Raw genomic sequence first — 13,155 nt, 5'->3', positions numbered from 1 at the left:
AAGTGGTGTTTGAGAGGTTCATTTCGAAATGAAAGTGGTGGACCTTTGTGTATTTTTTTTTTATTTTCAAATTCAGTTCATTTTTTCAAGTCGGTTCGTTATTAAAACGAGAGAAACGTATTTTGTATATTTTCATATATAGCATGGAATTTATAAACAAAAAACAAGAGAGACAAGATTGTCAATTTTTATATGCAATTGAGAACAAGGTAAGATTCTACTCTTCATTGCAAAAGTTAGGTTCACCAAATACACTATGATGGAAAATATTGTACCACGTGATTGGTTGACATGGTTCTTCGGCGAGCACCCCATCTTCTTCTACTTCTTTAGATGATCGTTTGCGATTCATTGGTGATAATGGATCCAAATTCATTACTTGACTGTAGGTATTTTTCCTCGGTGGTTCATCATCAAGTCTATCAACGTCGTCGTTATTGCTTTCTTCGTCATTACTGTTTGGCTCTTGATAGTTTAGTAATGATAAAGGCAATGAAAACCCGCCTTCCTCGAAATAATCACCAACTCCAGACTGTAGGGATGCGTCATCAAGATATCTTTTCCTTAATCCATTAGATGCAACGGCAATACTCCTCTTATGGATATGCTTGCCATTATTATCATTGTGGCTTCCGTATCGATCTTCATCAGAATAATCAGAGTATAACGCAGGATGGTCATAATCGGAGTCGTAATCATCATCGCCATCACGATTCAATTTCAATTTCAATTTATCAACTAATTTTTCCTTCTTGTTTGATTTCTCAAACAATTGAGGTTTGAATTTCCATGTTTGTAAATCCTCTTTTTTACGTTGAATTAAATCAGTAAATTGTTGTCGTTTATCATCTATGGAAGTTAGGATCTTACCTCCATCAATACCAACGTCAAATTCGTCGAGGACAGCTGATTTCTTGTTTCCGATGGATTCCATTACTGAGTCCATTACTGAATCCTTTTTATCGTCAATTGAACTCAACACGGCCTCTTTTTTGTCATCAAGTGAACTCCAAAGAGAATCCCTTTTATCGTCTAATTTATTCAACTGATTATCGTGTTTGTCATCGATCAAATCATCTAATTTGTGTAAGACCTCTTTTGGGTTTCGAATTAAATTGACTCCAGCGGTACCAGCCATCGTTAAAGCGTGTTTCTTGGCTTGTAATTTATCATGAACTTGTCGAACCGCTTGACTTTGAACCTTGATGTCATTCCCATTCGCCAAATAAGATGCTACTCTGTTCAGTTTCAACAGAGACGATGTAGCTGTTGCTGCAGTGGCAACAATGTTGGGATCAGATTTGGCAACAAATTTCTTAAATGCAGGCACAATATCAACCATTTGTTGACGCAATTTCAAACAAAAACTATGATCTTCATCGTGATTATTAACATTACAAAATACTGAATGAATTAAAGAATCATAATCAACTTGATCAATCCAGTTGCGAGCAAACTTGTCAAAAAAAGTTGAAAATGTAGTGGGAGCTTTCAAATAATTCTTAATTGACATGATGTGCGTAGTTGTTTTCGAAATTGGATCCAGTTGTTGTTGTTGTAACAGTGATATTGAAACGTGGTCAATTGGAACATTAAAATCATCAGTTTCGTTAAACATGAAAACAATCAATGGTTTATTGCCACTCAATTGTGATCGAAATACCGGTAATTGCAGCATTGGATAACTTAATAGCCCTTCGTGATAAATCGATGATGTTAAATTATGTAAATTGGGTAAATTTGGCACCACCATATAATAATCAACCAATTCAACAAGTTCAGGAATGTCAAATGGTACAATGTGCAGTAAAAATTGAGTCAATGTATGGGAGTTGTAATGTTTTTGAGTCTGTTGTTGTAGTTTATGAATCATGTCCAATCCCGTACTCTGCTTGATTGTACTGGTGTTGAAGACGAAATAAGTTTTGAACTCTTGAGGAATGTAGAGTTGATCTTGTAAGCTAAAATTCATCCATTTATGATTATGATCTTCATGGTCAGCCAAATTGAACAACTTATTCAATCCCAAAGTTGAAAACATGGTGGGATTAATTAATTCCTTGGGAATTATAACAAAATTATCATTATCTGAAGTGGAGCTATTGTTGTTCGTGTAGCTAATGCCATTTCCATTAACTCCATTATCATCGAGAATAGAATGAATAGAGAAATCCTTTTGAAATTTTCTAGTGGGCACTAATGGGTTAATAGTTGCTTGTAATCGTTGTTTAGTTGATCTTAATGAAAAAATTCGGGGTTTTAAAACATGTGGAATAAGTAATGTGAGACTCAACTGGCAATAAAGCAATAAAGCAATGTACTTGATCAACATGATTGAGTGGAGGGGCTCTATCAGGTTTGGTTATTTAAGATGAGTTGATGGTAAAGTAACAGCGGTATATGTTTTTTGGTAGGGCAGAAATCCGTATGGGGTTAAAGTCTTATTTTTGTGTAGTAGTTTTTGCCCCTCAAAATTTAAAAATGTTATGGCAAATCCATCACCACCAACGTGGACTGAAGGAGAGATGCCCATATTCTTCTCTCTATCAAAATGTGTATACTAATATTTTGTTATTCTTCTTATATTTTTCCCTCTCTTCATCATCATGTAAAGCGTACATCTCTCCATTCTCATTCAAATAAAATTCCTTCAAGTCTTCACCGCCCCGAGATTTCTTTTCGTTTGTCCTCTTATTAAACTCCTCATTCAACCCTCGTTGATCATAATCAAAATTCAACTCTTCTAGTAAATTCAATCTTGATATATAAAGCGTTGTTAAGAACATAATTAAATTGGAAAGCCAAAGGAATGTAGAAATGATAATAAATGCACCTAACGCTCTTCTAATTTGCCATACTTGTTGAGTTTGAGCTTGATCACTGGGGAAAATGTATGCAATAATCATTATGAATGAAACTAATTTGAACACGACTGCTACAGTACAGTAAAAGCTACCATTGCGCTTCTCATAAGTGACAACTTGTAATGTGAATAGCAATGCTACTATGATTGTAATAACACCATCAGCGATAAAGTATCGATAAATATCAATAGTTATGGTGTGGTCACGTTGTAGTAAAACTGTTGAAAGAACAATTTCAATAACACTAAAACAAATTTCAATCAAATATAGGACCAAGTTCATAGTAATAGTGATTTTCCTTCCATAATATCGATCTCCTAATTTGTCAGTCTTGAATGAAATCAATGGTTGATTCATCACCAGCTTGATTAAATCATGTTCTAAATGTTTTTGTCGTGACATTAAACTATCATTATCTCCATTATCAAATTGAACAACTTTAGCATACATTTTCTCCAGTGGTTGGGGTATTGGTGGAAGTAGGTTATTGTTATATGGAGGGATGTCATTAGTATCAGGTATAGATGGAGGATATGGGAGGAATTCACGTTGAGATTTGGTTCTTGTAGGCATATCTTTTGGTGGTACTTGAGGGAGCAATTGTTGGTATAGTTGTGGGTTATCCTGTGGTACTTGTACTCCAACTGAAATATGTTGTCGTCGTATTCTTTGTGGTTGTATAAAACTTTCTTCATCGGGAAATTGCTTCAGTTGCAATGGTTCATAGTATGAGCCCAGTTCATTATTGCCAGCTTGTGATGAATAAAATGGTATTATCCCATCAATTGTTAAGTTGGCTGATGATGTTCTTGATTGCGCTCTTGATGATTCAATTTCAGTGAATTCTGAAGTTGTAGGTGTCGTGTTTCTTGTACTTCGTAATCGAGGTAATTTGTATTCATAAGTGTGATCGAATCGAGATAAATCACTCAATATTTGGCAGTCATCACCCCCATAAGGTCGAAATGGTGGTGGTGGAACCATAGTGTAGTGGTGTACTAACTAAAGGTGTTGTATTGGTTCTTTTGATGTTGTGATTGATTTTATTGTTTACATTTTGTTCGTTTGTTTTAAGATGGTGGGGTTTTGTGTCAGAGATGATACTTTTTAGTCATTTTGCATCCTCCGACAACCATCATTGCTTTAGTCAGACTGGCATACACATTACCAAAGTAAGAAAGAGATGATTTCAAGGGCATAAATTGATTAACAAAAGCCGTGTAGAAATAGTGTGGATTTTATTAATAGTATAGTTGGAAGCCATATGGAAACTATAAGAAAGACAAACAACCACACAATATCATTATACTTCCTGTGAAGGAAATTGTCGAAGAATACTTTGTAATCCAATAGTTTGATTAGATAACCCTCTCAGCAAATCTTTGTTACTACTTCTTGTTCTCGTTTGTAAATTGGGGATTTCATTAGTATGATACCCACGAAGTTCATGAATATCCAAATTATTGTCTCCACCGCCACCACCTTCACCACCCAATCGAGCACTTGATGCGTTACTACTGACCGGTTCAATTGTTGGAGTATGTGATAATTCTCGCAATCTATTCGGTTCACTTTTGGTTCGTGTGACTTTCACCCTGGTTGTTGTTGTTGTATCTTTAATCAACCGAGAATCATTTTTATTTGCATCGAGTGGTGGAGCCAAGGGAGAGCTTGGTGTCAAATCTGCTTCACGAGATAAAGGTTTGTCATCATGTGGCTCGTCAATTCCTCTGTTGAATGCACCAGTTTCATTATGTACTTGAGAATTATAGCCTGTATCGCCAGTTTCTTGATTCGCATTGTCACGAGTTTGTTGATCGTGAGGTGGATTGTATACATTTATAACTGGAGGGTGTTGCGGTTGTGGCTGTTGCATAGGCACAGGCTCATGTCTTGGTCTTCTAAACCGATCAAACATCATAAACATCAACGGCCATCTCATCATTCTACCAAAGCCACCACCAAATCGGCCAAATCTTCCTCGGTGTTGTTGTTGTTGTTGATTAACATTGGTATTTTGATTAATAGTTTTGTTCTTGACTGTTTGATTCTTGTATCTGTATCTTGAGTTTGAATTGGAGTAATTCTGTTTAGAACCATTGTTATATTTTGAATTGTCGTTAGAAGACCCTTGATTATATTGATTTTGAGGGTAATTCTGATATGGTTGGGGTTGTTTATACTGTTGACCATTGCTCTTCCCATAAGAGTTTTTAGGTTTTTGATTCAGTGTCTGTGATGAATAATTACCCTTATTGGATTGTGGTTGTTGTTGTTTTGATGTAGGTGAAGTGTAATATCCTGAGTATCTATTAGATGATGATCTCCCATCATAACTACCACTTCCACCGTATCTACTACTGCCGTAACTACTACTGCCGTATCTACCACTGCCGTATCTACTACTGCCGTATCTACTACTGCCGTAGCTGCCTCCATAACTGCTTCTACCATAGCTGCTATAACCGCCACCGTAACCTCTCATATTTGATTCAGCGTGGTAATGGTTTTTTGGTACAACTCGGTTTGAAGAATGTCAATTTTCCCACTCTTTTCTCAAGATAACTACTCAGTGGTGTTTATATATAACAGATTTTACCCCATAGACAAAGGGTCAGTCCAAAATTAACAACACCACACCCCTCTGTTTCCCCCCTCTTGCATATTTAATTGGTCAGTGCGTGGTGTGTACTACCTCTACCCCGCCTCCCTTTCTTTTATTCAAACGTATTGCAACGTATTTCAATGCATCAATCGTTTCTTATCCACCATTTAAAAACTTACATCAACAAGAATAGATACGCGCCAAAACTAAAACTTGAATATTGTTATTTTAGTCAATTATAAAGACAGTATAGGTATGATGGCATAACTGGCATTACCACAAGGGTAAAGAGCTATACATTGGATCAACAATATCTCTAGCTATAGAACAACAGAGTGCTATTTGCATGACTCTCTCTTGTAGTTACCTCCCCACATCCTCTTTTTTGGTTGAAGTCTCTCGCAAACGTATACTCCGAAAATTACACAAACAACTGACTGGTACATGAAAAAGATCTACAAAATGCTGACGACACTTTGAGATTATCCCCTTTGAACCATGGTTTTGAAAAGGTAAACTCTTCGTTTTGGGTGAAAATAAATCTATAAAGAAGAACGCTATTGTTAAGTTTATAATGATAACGACAGAAATAGCAAACATACTCTAGGAGAAAAGTAGAAATAAAATCAATTTTTCATAGAGAGAGAGGCATTTGTTAATCATACTGTAGTTGTGTGACATTAAAATATTTCAAATGATGTCCGTTATTTTCCTCCAGGTTTAAAAAAATGGACTACTTCAACCCATTTAGCATATAACGTTCAATAATACTCCGCCATTTGTAGTGATTATATTGGAATATACTATCTAAGAAGTTGCTTCATTAGACGTATTCCCAGTTGAACGATACTCAAGTAGTTTTACCATTTCGGCGTTAAAAACAAAAATGCCCTCTTTCCTCTCTTTAAGTTTTGTGTAAGTTGCAATTTGTTGAGATTTTTGTTTTTTTCTTCGGCCAAGTACCAGGCGTATTAATCATTCATTTATATTGCTATTTTTGTATGTAACCATAAAAAGTTTCAACTACTTCTTTTATATTCACCTTTCAAGTACTATTCATTCTACTTACAACTCATTATACATAGAGCATTATAATGTCGCTTCCAGATAAAGTTGAACTTGCCATTCGTCAAATTGAAAGAGAATTTTACATTGATGATGGTTACCTCATTAAGGCATCGGACTATTTCCTTCAAGCAATGGATGCTGGATTGAAAGCACCCAAGCAATCAAGAGAAAATATGCCAATGATTCCAGCTCACGTTTCGAAAATCCCAACCGGTAAAGAAACTGGATTATTTTTGGCTGCTGATTTAGGAGGTACAAATTTCCGAGTTTGTTCAATTGATTTAAAAGGTGATCATACTTTTGAGTTAAAACAAAGCAAATATAGAATACCACCGGAATTAATGAAGTGTAAAAAAGCTGATGATTTGTTTAAATATTTGGCTTCGAAAATTGACACATTTCTTGAAGAACATCATAATACCGCCAAAGTTAAATCTTCAGAACCTTTGAAATTGGGTTTTACATTTTCATTCCCAGTAGATCAAACTGCTTTAGGTCATGGTACGTTGATTAGATGGACTAAAGGATTTGATATCCCTGATGCTGTTGATAGAGATGTTGTTGATTTATTACAAGCTAATTTAACAGTATTGGAAGTTAACGTTGAAGTTGTGGCATTGGCTAATGATACAGTAGGAACTTTGTTATCCAGAGCTTATCAAAACGATCCCAAGAAAACCAATTCAAATACTGTTATTGGATGTATATTTGGAACTGGTACTAATGGTGCTTATTACGAGACTGTTGAGAACATTCCTAAATTGACCAACCCACCAAAGGGAGTTCAAGGTATGGTGATTAATACTGAATGGGGTTCGTTTGATAATACGTTAAAGATTTTACCAAACACTATATTCGATGAAATTGTTGATAAAGAAACTGCCAACAAAGGATATCACCTTTTTGAAAAGAGAATTAGTGGAATGTTTCTTGGTGAAATTCTTAGAGTTGCGTTATTAGAGTTATTTGAACGTGGATTGATTTTCCAAGAATTGTATAAGGAAAGGGGTGGAAGTTTGCCTCATAGAATAACTGAACCTTGGTTATTAGATTCTGAAGTGTTATCATATCTTCAAATTGATGACTCAACTGACTTGAAAATGCTGGAATTGATCTTACAAAATACATTGAGATTACCAACTACCAGGCATGAAAGAGTTGTTATTCAACGATTGACAAGAGCTATTTCAAATAGAGCTGCTAAATTATCAGCCATCCCATTGGCAACTATTGTTCGTAGAGTTAAAGATCAATACAAAGATGATGATAAGGATTTTGAAGTTGGTTGTGATGGATCAGTTGTTGAATTCTATCCTGGTTTTAAAGATGCTATATTGAAAGCTATTGAAGTGATTAATCCTTTGGAAGGCACTCACAAAAAAGTTTATTTGAGAATTGCTAAAGATGGATCAGGTGTTGGAGCCGCTTTATGTGCCGCAATGGCCTAGGGGAGGGGAACTAACCTTTTGAATGTACATGTATGACGTATAATATTATAACGACATTATCTTTTATTTGACTCTGTTTCCTCATTATACCCTCGTTCAAAAAATGGTTTATAGTTTCTATCCTTTCCAATAGGAAATCGTTTACATTCACCACAAGTTATACATTTATTAACCAATACATCACATTTGTCATCTTGTTGCTTTGATTTATTTTCCATTTGTATTGACATTGTCAATCCTGGTATTAACATTACATGACATTTCTTACATATTGTTCTTTTCATTGATGGTGAAAGTTTACTTAATGTACGTTTTGATAGTAGGTCTAAATTACGATCATACCCTCGTGCTAGGAACGATTGTAAACTTGAGTTGTTGGATGATGTGGTTGTTTTGGATGTTGGTGTTGTTATTAAGTGGTTACTTAGTTGGTATAGGTAATTAAGTCTGGCGAAGTTATCTCTATTTGCGATCTGCTTAGATGTGCTTGCGTTATTCTTCTTGTTATCTTTTTTACCCATACCCCTCTTGATGATAATCGTTTATTGATGACTACTTATGCTTGGTGATTCAATAAATTCAATTTTTCAATGGCAAAAAAAATAACATCCAAAGGTACACCCAACTAAGTACAATTGATTATCAGCTTCAAGAAGTACAACTACAACAACGGACTTATAGCAGACCCATAGTGATCAATGAGTGGATACGACAGTGCTTTATCTATATTCTCGTATGTATTACATCAATTGAAGCTACACTAGTCAGTTTGTGGGAGACTAAAATAGGTGAATCCATTCTGCTTTCGAATTTATACTAACTCTACTCTAGACCCGATGGACATGTTTTCCAAGTGGAATACGCATCCGAAGCAGTCAAGAGAGGTACATGTGCTGTAGGAGTCAAGGGCAAAAACATTGTTGTATTAGGTTGCGAAAGAAGAACCACTTTAAAATTACAAGATCCAAGAACCACCCCATCTAAAATATGCAAAATTGATCATCATATATTATTAGCGTTTGCTGGATTAAATGCTGATTCAAGGATCTTGATAGATAAAGCAAGAGTAGAAGCACAATCTCATCGGTTAAATTTAGAAGACGCTGTTAGTGTTGAATACTTGACTAAATATGTTGCTGGTGTACAACAAAAATACACTCAATCAGGGGGAACTAGGCCTTTTGGAATTGCTACTTTGATTGCTGGGTTTGATACTAATGATACAGTACCTAAATTGTATCAAACTGAACCTAGTGGTGTTTTCAATGCTTGGAAAGCCCATGCTATTGGAAGATCGGCCAAGACTGTAAAGGAATTTTTGGAAAAGCATTATAAGGATGATGCTAATGATGAAGATACGATTAAATTGACTGTGAAATCATTGTTGGAAGTTGTACAGACTGGTGCAAAGAATATTGAGTTGTCTGTAATGAAACCAGGTGGTGTTATTGAAAAATTAACTATAGATGAAATTAAGAAATATGTTGATGAAATTGAGGCTGAAAAGGAAGCAGAAGCAGAAAAGAAGAAGCCAAAATCAAGAGATTAGAAGGAGTTTCAGTAGTTGGATTTCTATACATATAAAGATAAACAAAAATTTGTTGATTACTATATTTACCTTCTTTTTGCTTTCTTGTTGGTTGATCCTTTTTTATCATTATTTTTCCTCTTTTTATCATCCTTACCATTAGCTTCCTTTGGTTTTGAAACAACTGTGAAAAATCCATCTAATCTTCCCTGTACACCTCCCTTTAATCCCTTTTTCAATTTTTCAGCTCCACTTCTGATTCTATCTTCACTAAAACCCTTTTGTTTAACCATATATTCAATTAATCCATCAACATCAGGTTCTTTCCATTTCAATTCAACTTCCGTGGCTTCTATTACTTCAGGATGCAAAAACAATTCTCTAGCTTCTTTATATGGCCAATTTTCAGGGACTTTAAATTTTGTCTTATCGGGATTCTTTTGCAAGTATTCGACTAAGTTGTCTAATGAGCCATGTTCTTTGATTAATTTGTAGGCAGTCACTGGCCCTACTCCCTTTATAGTTTCACAATAATCACATCCCAACAATATACATAAATCAATAAACTGTTCCTTTGGCATACCTAACCCTTCCATGGCTTCACTATATGTGATTTGATCAATAGGCATTTTTCTAGCTTCTGCAAATGTTAAGTGACGTAATAAATATGGTGGTTCATAACATAGAGTATCCATATCTTCAGAAGCTGCAGCAAATACTTTACCACCACGAGCCAATTCTGCACATTGAGCCTCGGCTTCACATGGGGCATTAACATACGGTATCCCCATTAATTCCAATAATTTTTTAGCTTCATCATTTTGATCTCTGCCTACTCTCACTAATCGTTTCTCATACTTCATTACTTCATCGACTGTTCCTTCATCTTTAATTTGATCCATTTGCTTTTGAGCCTCTTCTCTACGCAATAACCGTTTTTCCAATTCACCACCCTTTAAAACTGGTGGTTTCCCATCAAATACATAGACTGGTTTAATATTATTTTCCACCATTCGTATAGTACGGTAGAAAAATCCCGATAAATGAGATGTTGTTTCTCCTTCTTCATTGGTTAATTGTTGACCATCTGATTGTCGAACAGCAATAAGGAATTGATAAAGACACATCGATGCATCAATGGCTACTTTTCTACCAAACAAGTTTTTCAATTGAAATTCTTTGTAAGCATGAGGTGAATGCTCTTTGATTAGTTGATTAAGACCCTTGACCCCCATTTTGAATCCACAGTGGTTATAGTTTACAGTTTCTTGTGCTAGGTTGATTTATTTGAAGATATTTTGTTTTGTATTGAGAAGGGATGCGAATTGAATTGTAAGACGCGTATCAACTGCAAGAGCTACCATTTGATCCTTTAAGGTTTTGATGAAGTTTTTGCAGCAATAAACGAGTTAATTAAAGAGCTGTCTCCACTGAAGTTACTTGCGATGAAAGAGATTAACGACACTTGTTTAGAACCAAACCCTTGTAATGTCAAAAATAATCATGAACGAGGTGAAATCTACCTATTGATTGCAAACTTGATACCACCGACAAAATTCCTAACTCTTTTCACCCCACACACACACATACCATGAAGATTATAATGACTGAACTACTTAACAGAGAACTTAAATTTACCCACTGTGAAAATCTCCAATTGTGTAATGCTCATTGCTAAAATTTGAGTTTCCCCTATCCTTCGTCCTTCGTCCTCCGTCGTTGCATCGGTAGAAGAAGGGTTTGTAAGTGTTTGTGAATTAACGCCCCTTCTGCTGTTATTTGTATATTTTAGGCATTGATCCCTTCCTAATCTCCACAGAAACTGAGCTTAGAAATTAAAAATTATTGTTGGGGAACTGTGCATATATCCGTTATCCTCACAACAGAAAGAATTATCTACTTCAAAAGGTCGTGAATTCAATGATTGACAACTGTTGGATTTCCACCTTTTTTCATCTACTCTTTATACATATGAGAATAGTGAAAAAAAAAATTATCAAATAGACAACATGGAATAGTTACTTGTTTATGGCATATTTTGTTGTTCAATAAACTCCGAATGATTTTGTGTAATTTTGGTGTATCTTATATCCTAAGTATGGAAGTGTGGGGTTGATGTGATTAACACTTCTTTGCACACGCAAATACACACACAACAGATATACTGTGTGAGTTAAGTGATATATGACATACGCAAACGGTGTAAAACTTGTTTTCTTTTCACAAGAACATCCTTGGATAGTAGAGTCTTAACGTCATACACACGAAGTCACGAATGGAATATATGGTTCATTACAGTTTATTCACCTCTTATACGACTTAACAGCTGACCCCTAAGCTTCTCAGTGATAGTGTCCTCTAGACTATATCAAGAACGACGTATTATTGTTTCACCGACACTAAAGGTATAGCTTATCTAAATATAGACAAAAATTAGAATATCAGAATATCAGAATAATAATAATTCAACTCCAAATTATACAAAAAGCTTTTTATCGCCGAAGAAACGGCAACAGGTAAATCATTAAATCTTTTGTGAACAACCTTTGCTATCCAAGCTTTCCTCTCTATTTCCTTCCTCCACCAAATTACAAATTTCTTGTCCTATTATGTGCACTCTCTTTAAGCTTGGCTACTCTCAACATAAGCTCAGCCTTCCTTTTGTAGACCGACTAGGCAAGGGGGGTTCTACCACTTACTGGTGATAGAGTGTTGTTTGCAGAAATGTTCGTTAGTTACACAAAAGGTGTAATAATTCACATGAAATGAGGGTGGGAGATAGTGGGGCTTATTGTGGCGGAAATAAATCAAGTAGTACAAAATGAAATAAACACCATACTCAGCAATCTTATACTGTTTTATTCTATTACTATCATTACTACTACGAATAGTGTCGAGTTTATATGTAAGGTGAGTTAAAACAAAATACTTTTTGTATGATGTTACAAATGAGGGGCATTATCATAACTAATGAATGATTAGACAAATAGTAAAGGACTATATATATAGAGAGGTATATCTTCCCATTCCCTACATTAAGAAGCGTACAACATCATTAATCTGCTTTGTATTACGCTAGTGAAAGTATTTTTATACACCCCAGCAAGACCCAGATATCATATCATTTACTTCAACTAGCCGCAATATTGTGTGCATTTTACCAAACAATTACAAAAAATAATAACTGCTCCCAAATCCTTCCAAAAGAGTTAGAATCTAACAATGGTTGAATCAGCACTTGCTACATATTGGTATATTACCATCCCATCAGTAGTACTACTTTACATCGTCATAAGCTATATAAATGAACAATATCTTATGCGCAAATTTAAAGCTAAACCATTTACGAATTATGTAAATGGTGGCTTTTTTGGTGTTGGTGAAGGATTGAAAGCCTTAAAACACAAGAAAGTCGGTACTGGTATTGAACATTCTAGGCATTTGTTTGATATATTACCTCATCCAGATGTTCCCACTTTCAAGAGTTTTGTATTTGGTACACCATTAGTTATGACCAAGGATCCCGAGAATACTAAAGCTATATTAGCTACTCAATTTAATGATTTTTCATTGGGCATTAGACATGCTCATTTTGATCCATTGTTGGGTGATGGTATTTTTACATTGGATCATCAGGGTTGG

The 13,155-nt window shown here is 35.2% G+C and overlaps 7 protein-coding genes across 7 annotated transcripts; 2 read left to right on the top strand and 5 right to left on the bottom strand. All coding sequences in view use genetic code 12, as the record gives it.

Annotated features, from left to right (window-relative positions):
* Window positions 1-217: 217 nt before the first annotated feature.
* Window positions 218-2,332, bottom strand: CORT_0D04370 (hypothetical protein; the record flags this gene model as incomplete). The annotated part of the gene is made up of 1 exon (XM_003869363.1): window positions 218-2,332. One exon carries the CDS (start codon window positions 2,330-2,332, stop codon window positions 218-220), a length of 2,115 nt encoding a protein of 704 aa, XP_003869412.1.
* Window positions 2,333-2,546: 214 nt separating this feature from the next.
* On the bottom strand, window positions 2,547-3,848 carry CORT_0D04360 (hypothetical protein; the record flags this gene model as incomplete). The annotated part of the gene is made up of 1 exon (XM_003869362.1): window positions 2,547-3,848. One exon carries the CDS (start codon window positions 3,846-3,848, stop codon window positions 2,547-2,549), a length of 1,302 nt encoding a protein of 433 aa, XP_003869411.1.
* A 319-nt stretch (window positions 3,849-4,167) lies between these two features.
* CORT_0D04350 (hypothetical protein) lies at window positions 4,168-5,349 on the bottom strand (the record flags this gene model as incomplete). Its single annotated transcript, XM_003869361.1, has 1 exon — window positions 4,168-5,349. One exon carries the CDS (start codon window positions 5,347-5,349, stop codon window positions 4,168-4,170), a length of 1,182 nt encoding a protein of 393 aa, XP_003869410.1.
* Window positions 5,350-6,563: 1,214 nt separating this feature from the next.
* On the top strand, window positions 6,564-7,985 carry CORT_0D04340 (Glk1 glucokinase; the record flags this gene model as incomplete). The annotated part of the gene is made up of 1 exon (XM_003869360.1): window positions 6,564-7,985. The coding sequence occupies one exon, from the start codon at window positions 6,564-6,566 to the stop codon at window positions 7,983-7,985; it is 1,422 nt and encodes a 473-aa protein (XP_003869409.1).
* A 56-nt stretch (window positions 7,986-8,041) lies between these two features.
* CORT_0D04330 (Rpr2 protein) lies at window positions 8,042-8,506 on the bottom strand (the record flags this gene model as incomplete). Its single annotated transcript, XM_003869359.1, has 1 exon — window positions 8,042-8,506. One exon carries the CDS (start codon window positions 8,504-8,506, stop codon window positions 8,042-8,044), a length of 465 nt encoding a protein of 154 aa, XP_003869408.1.
* Window positions 8,507-8,683: 177 nt separating this feature from the next.
* Window positions 8,684-9,534, top strand: CORT_0D04320 (Pre6 alpha-4 subunit of the proteasome; the record flags this gene model as incomplete). Its single annotated transcript, XM_003869358.1, has 2 exons — window positions 8,684-8,718; window positions 8,817-9,534. The coding sequence occupies 2 exons, from the start codon at window positions 8,684-8,686 to the stop codon at window positions 9,532-9,534; spliced, it is 753 nt and encodes a 250-aa protein (XP_003869407.1).
* A 65-nt stretch (window positions 9,535-9,599) lies between these two features.
* CORT_0D04310 (hypothetical protein) lies at window positions 9,600-10,748 on the bottom strand (the record flags this gene model as incomplete). The annotated part of the gene is made up of 1 exon (XM_003869357.1): window positions 9,600-10,748. The coding sequence occupies one exon, from the start codon at window positions 10,746-10,748 to the stop codon at window positions 9,600-9,602; it is 1,149 nt and encodes a 382-aa protein (XP_003869406.1).
* Between the last annotated feature and the right edge of the window lie 2,407 nt (window positions 10,749-13,155).

Source organism: Candida orthopsilosis (genome assembly GCF_000315875.1).
Source record: "Candida orthopsilosis Co 90-125, chromosome 4 draft sequence".
Lineage (NCBI taxonomy): Eukaryota > Fungi > Ascomycota > Pichiomycetes > Serinales > Debaryomycetaceae > Lodderomyces > Lodderomyces orthopsilosis.
This window is presented reverse-complemented; position numbering and strand designations above follow the sequence as displayed.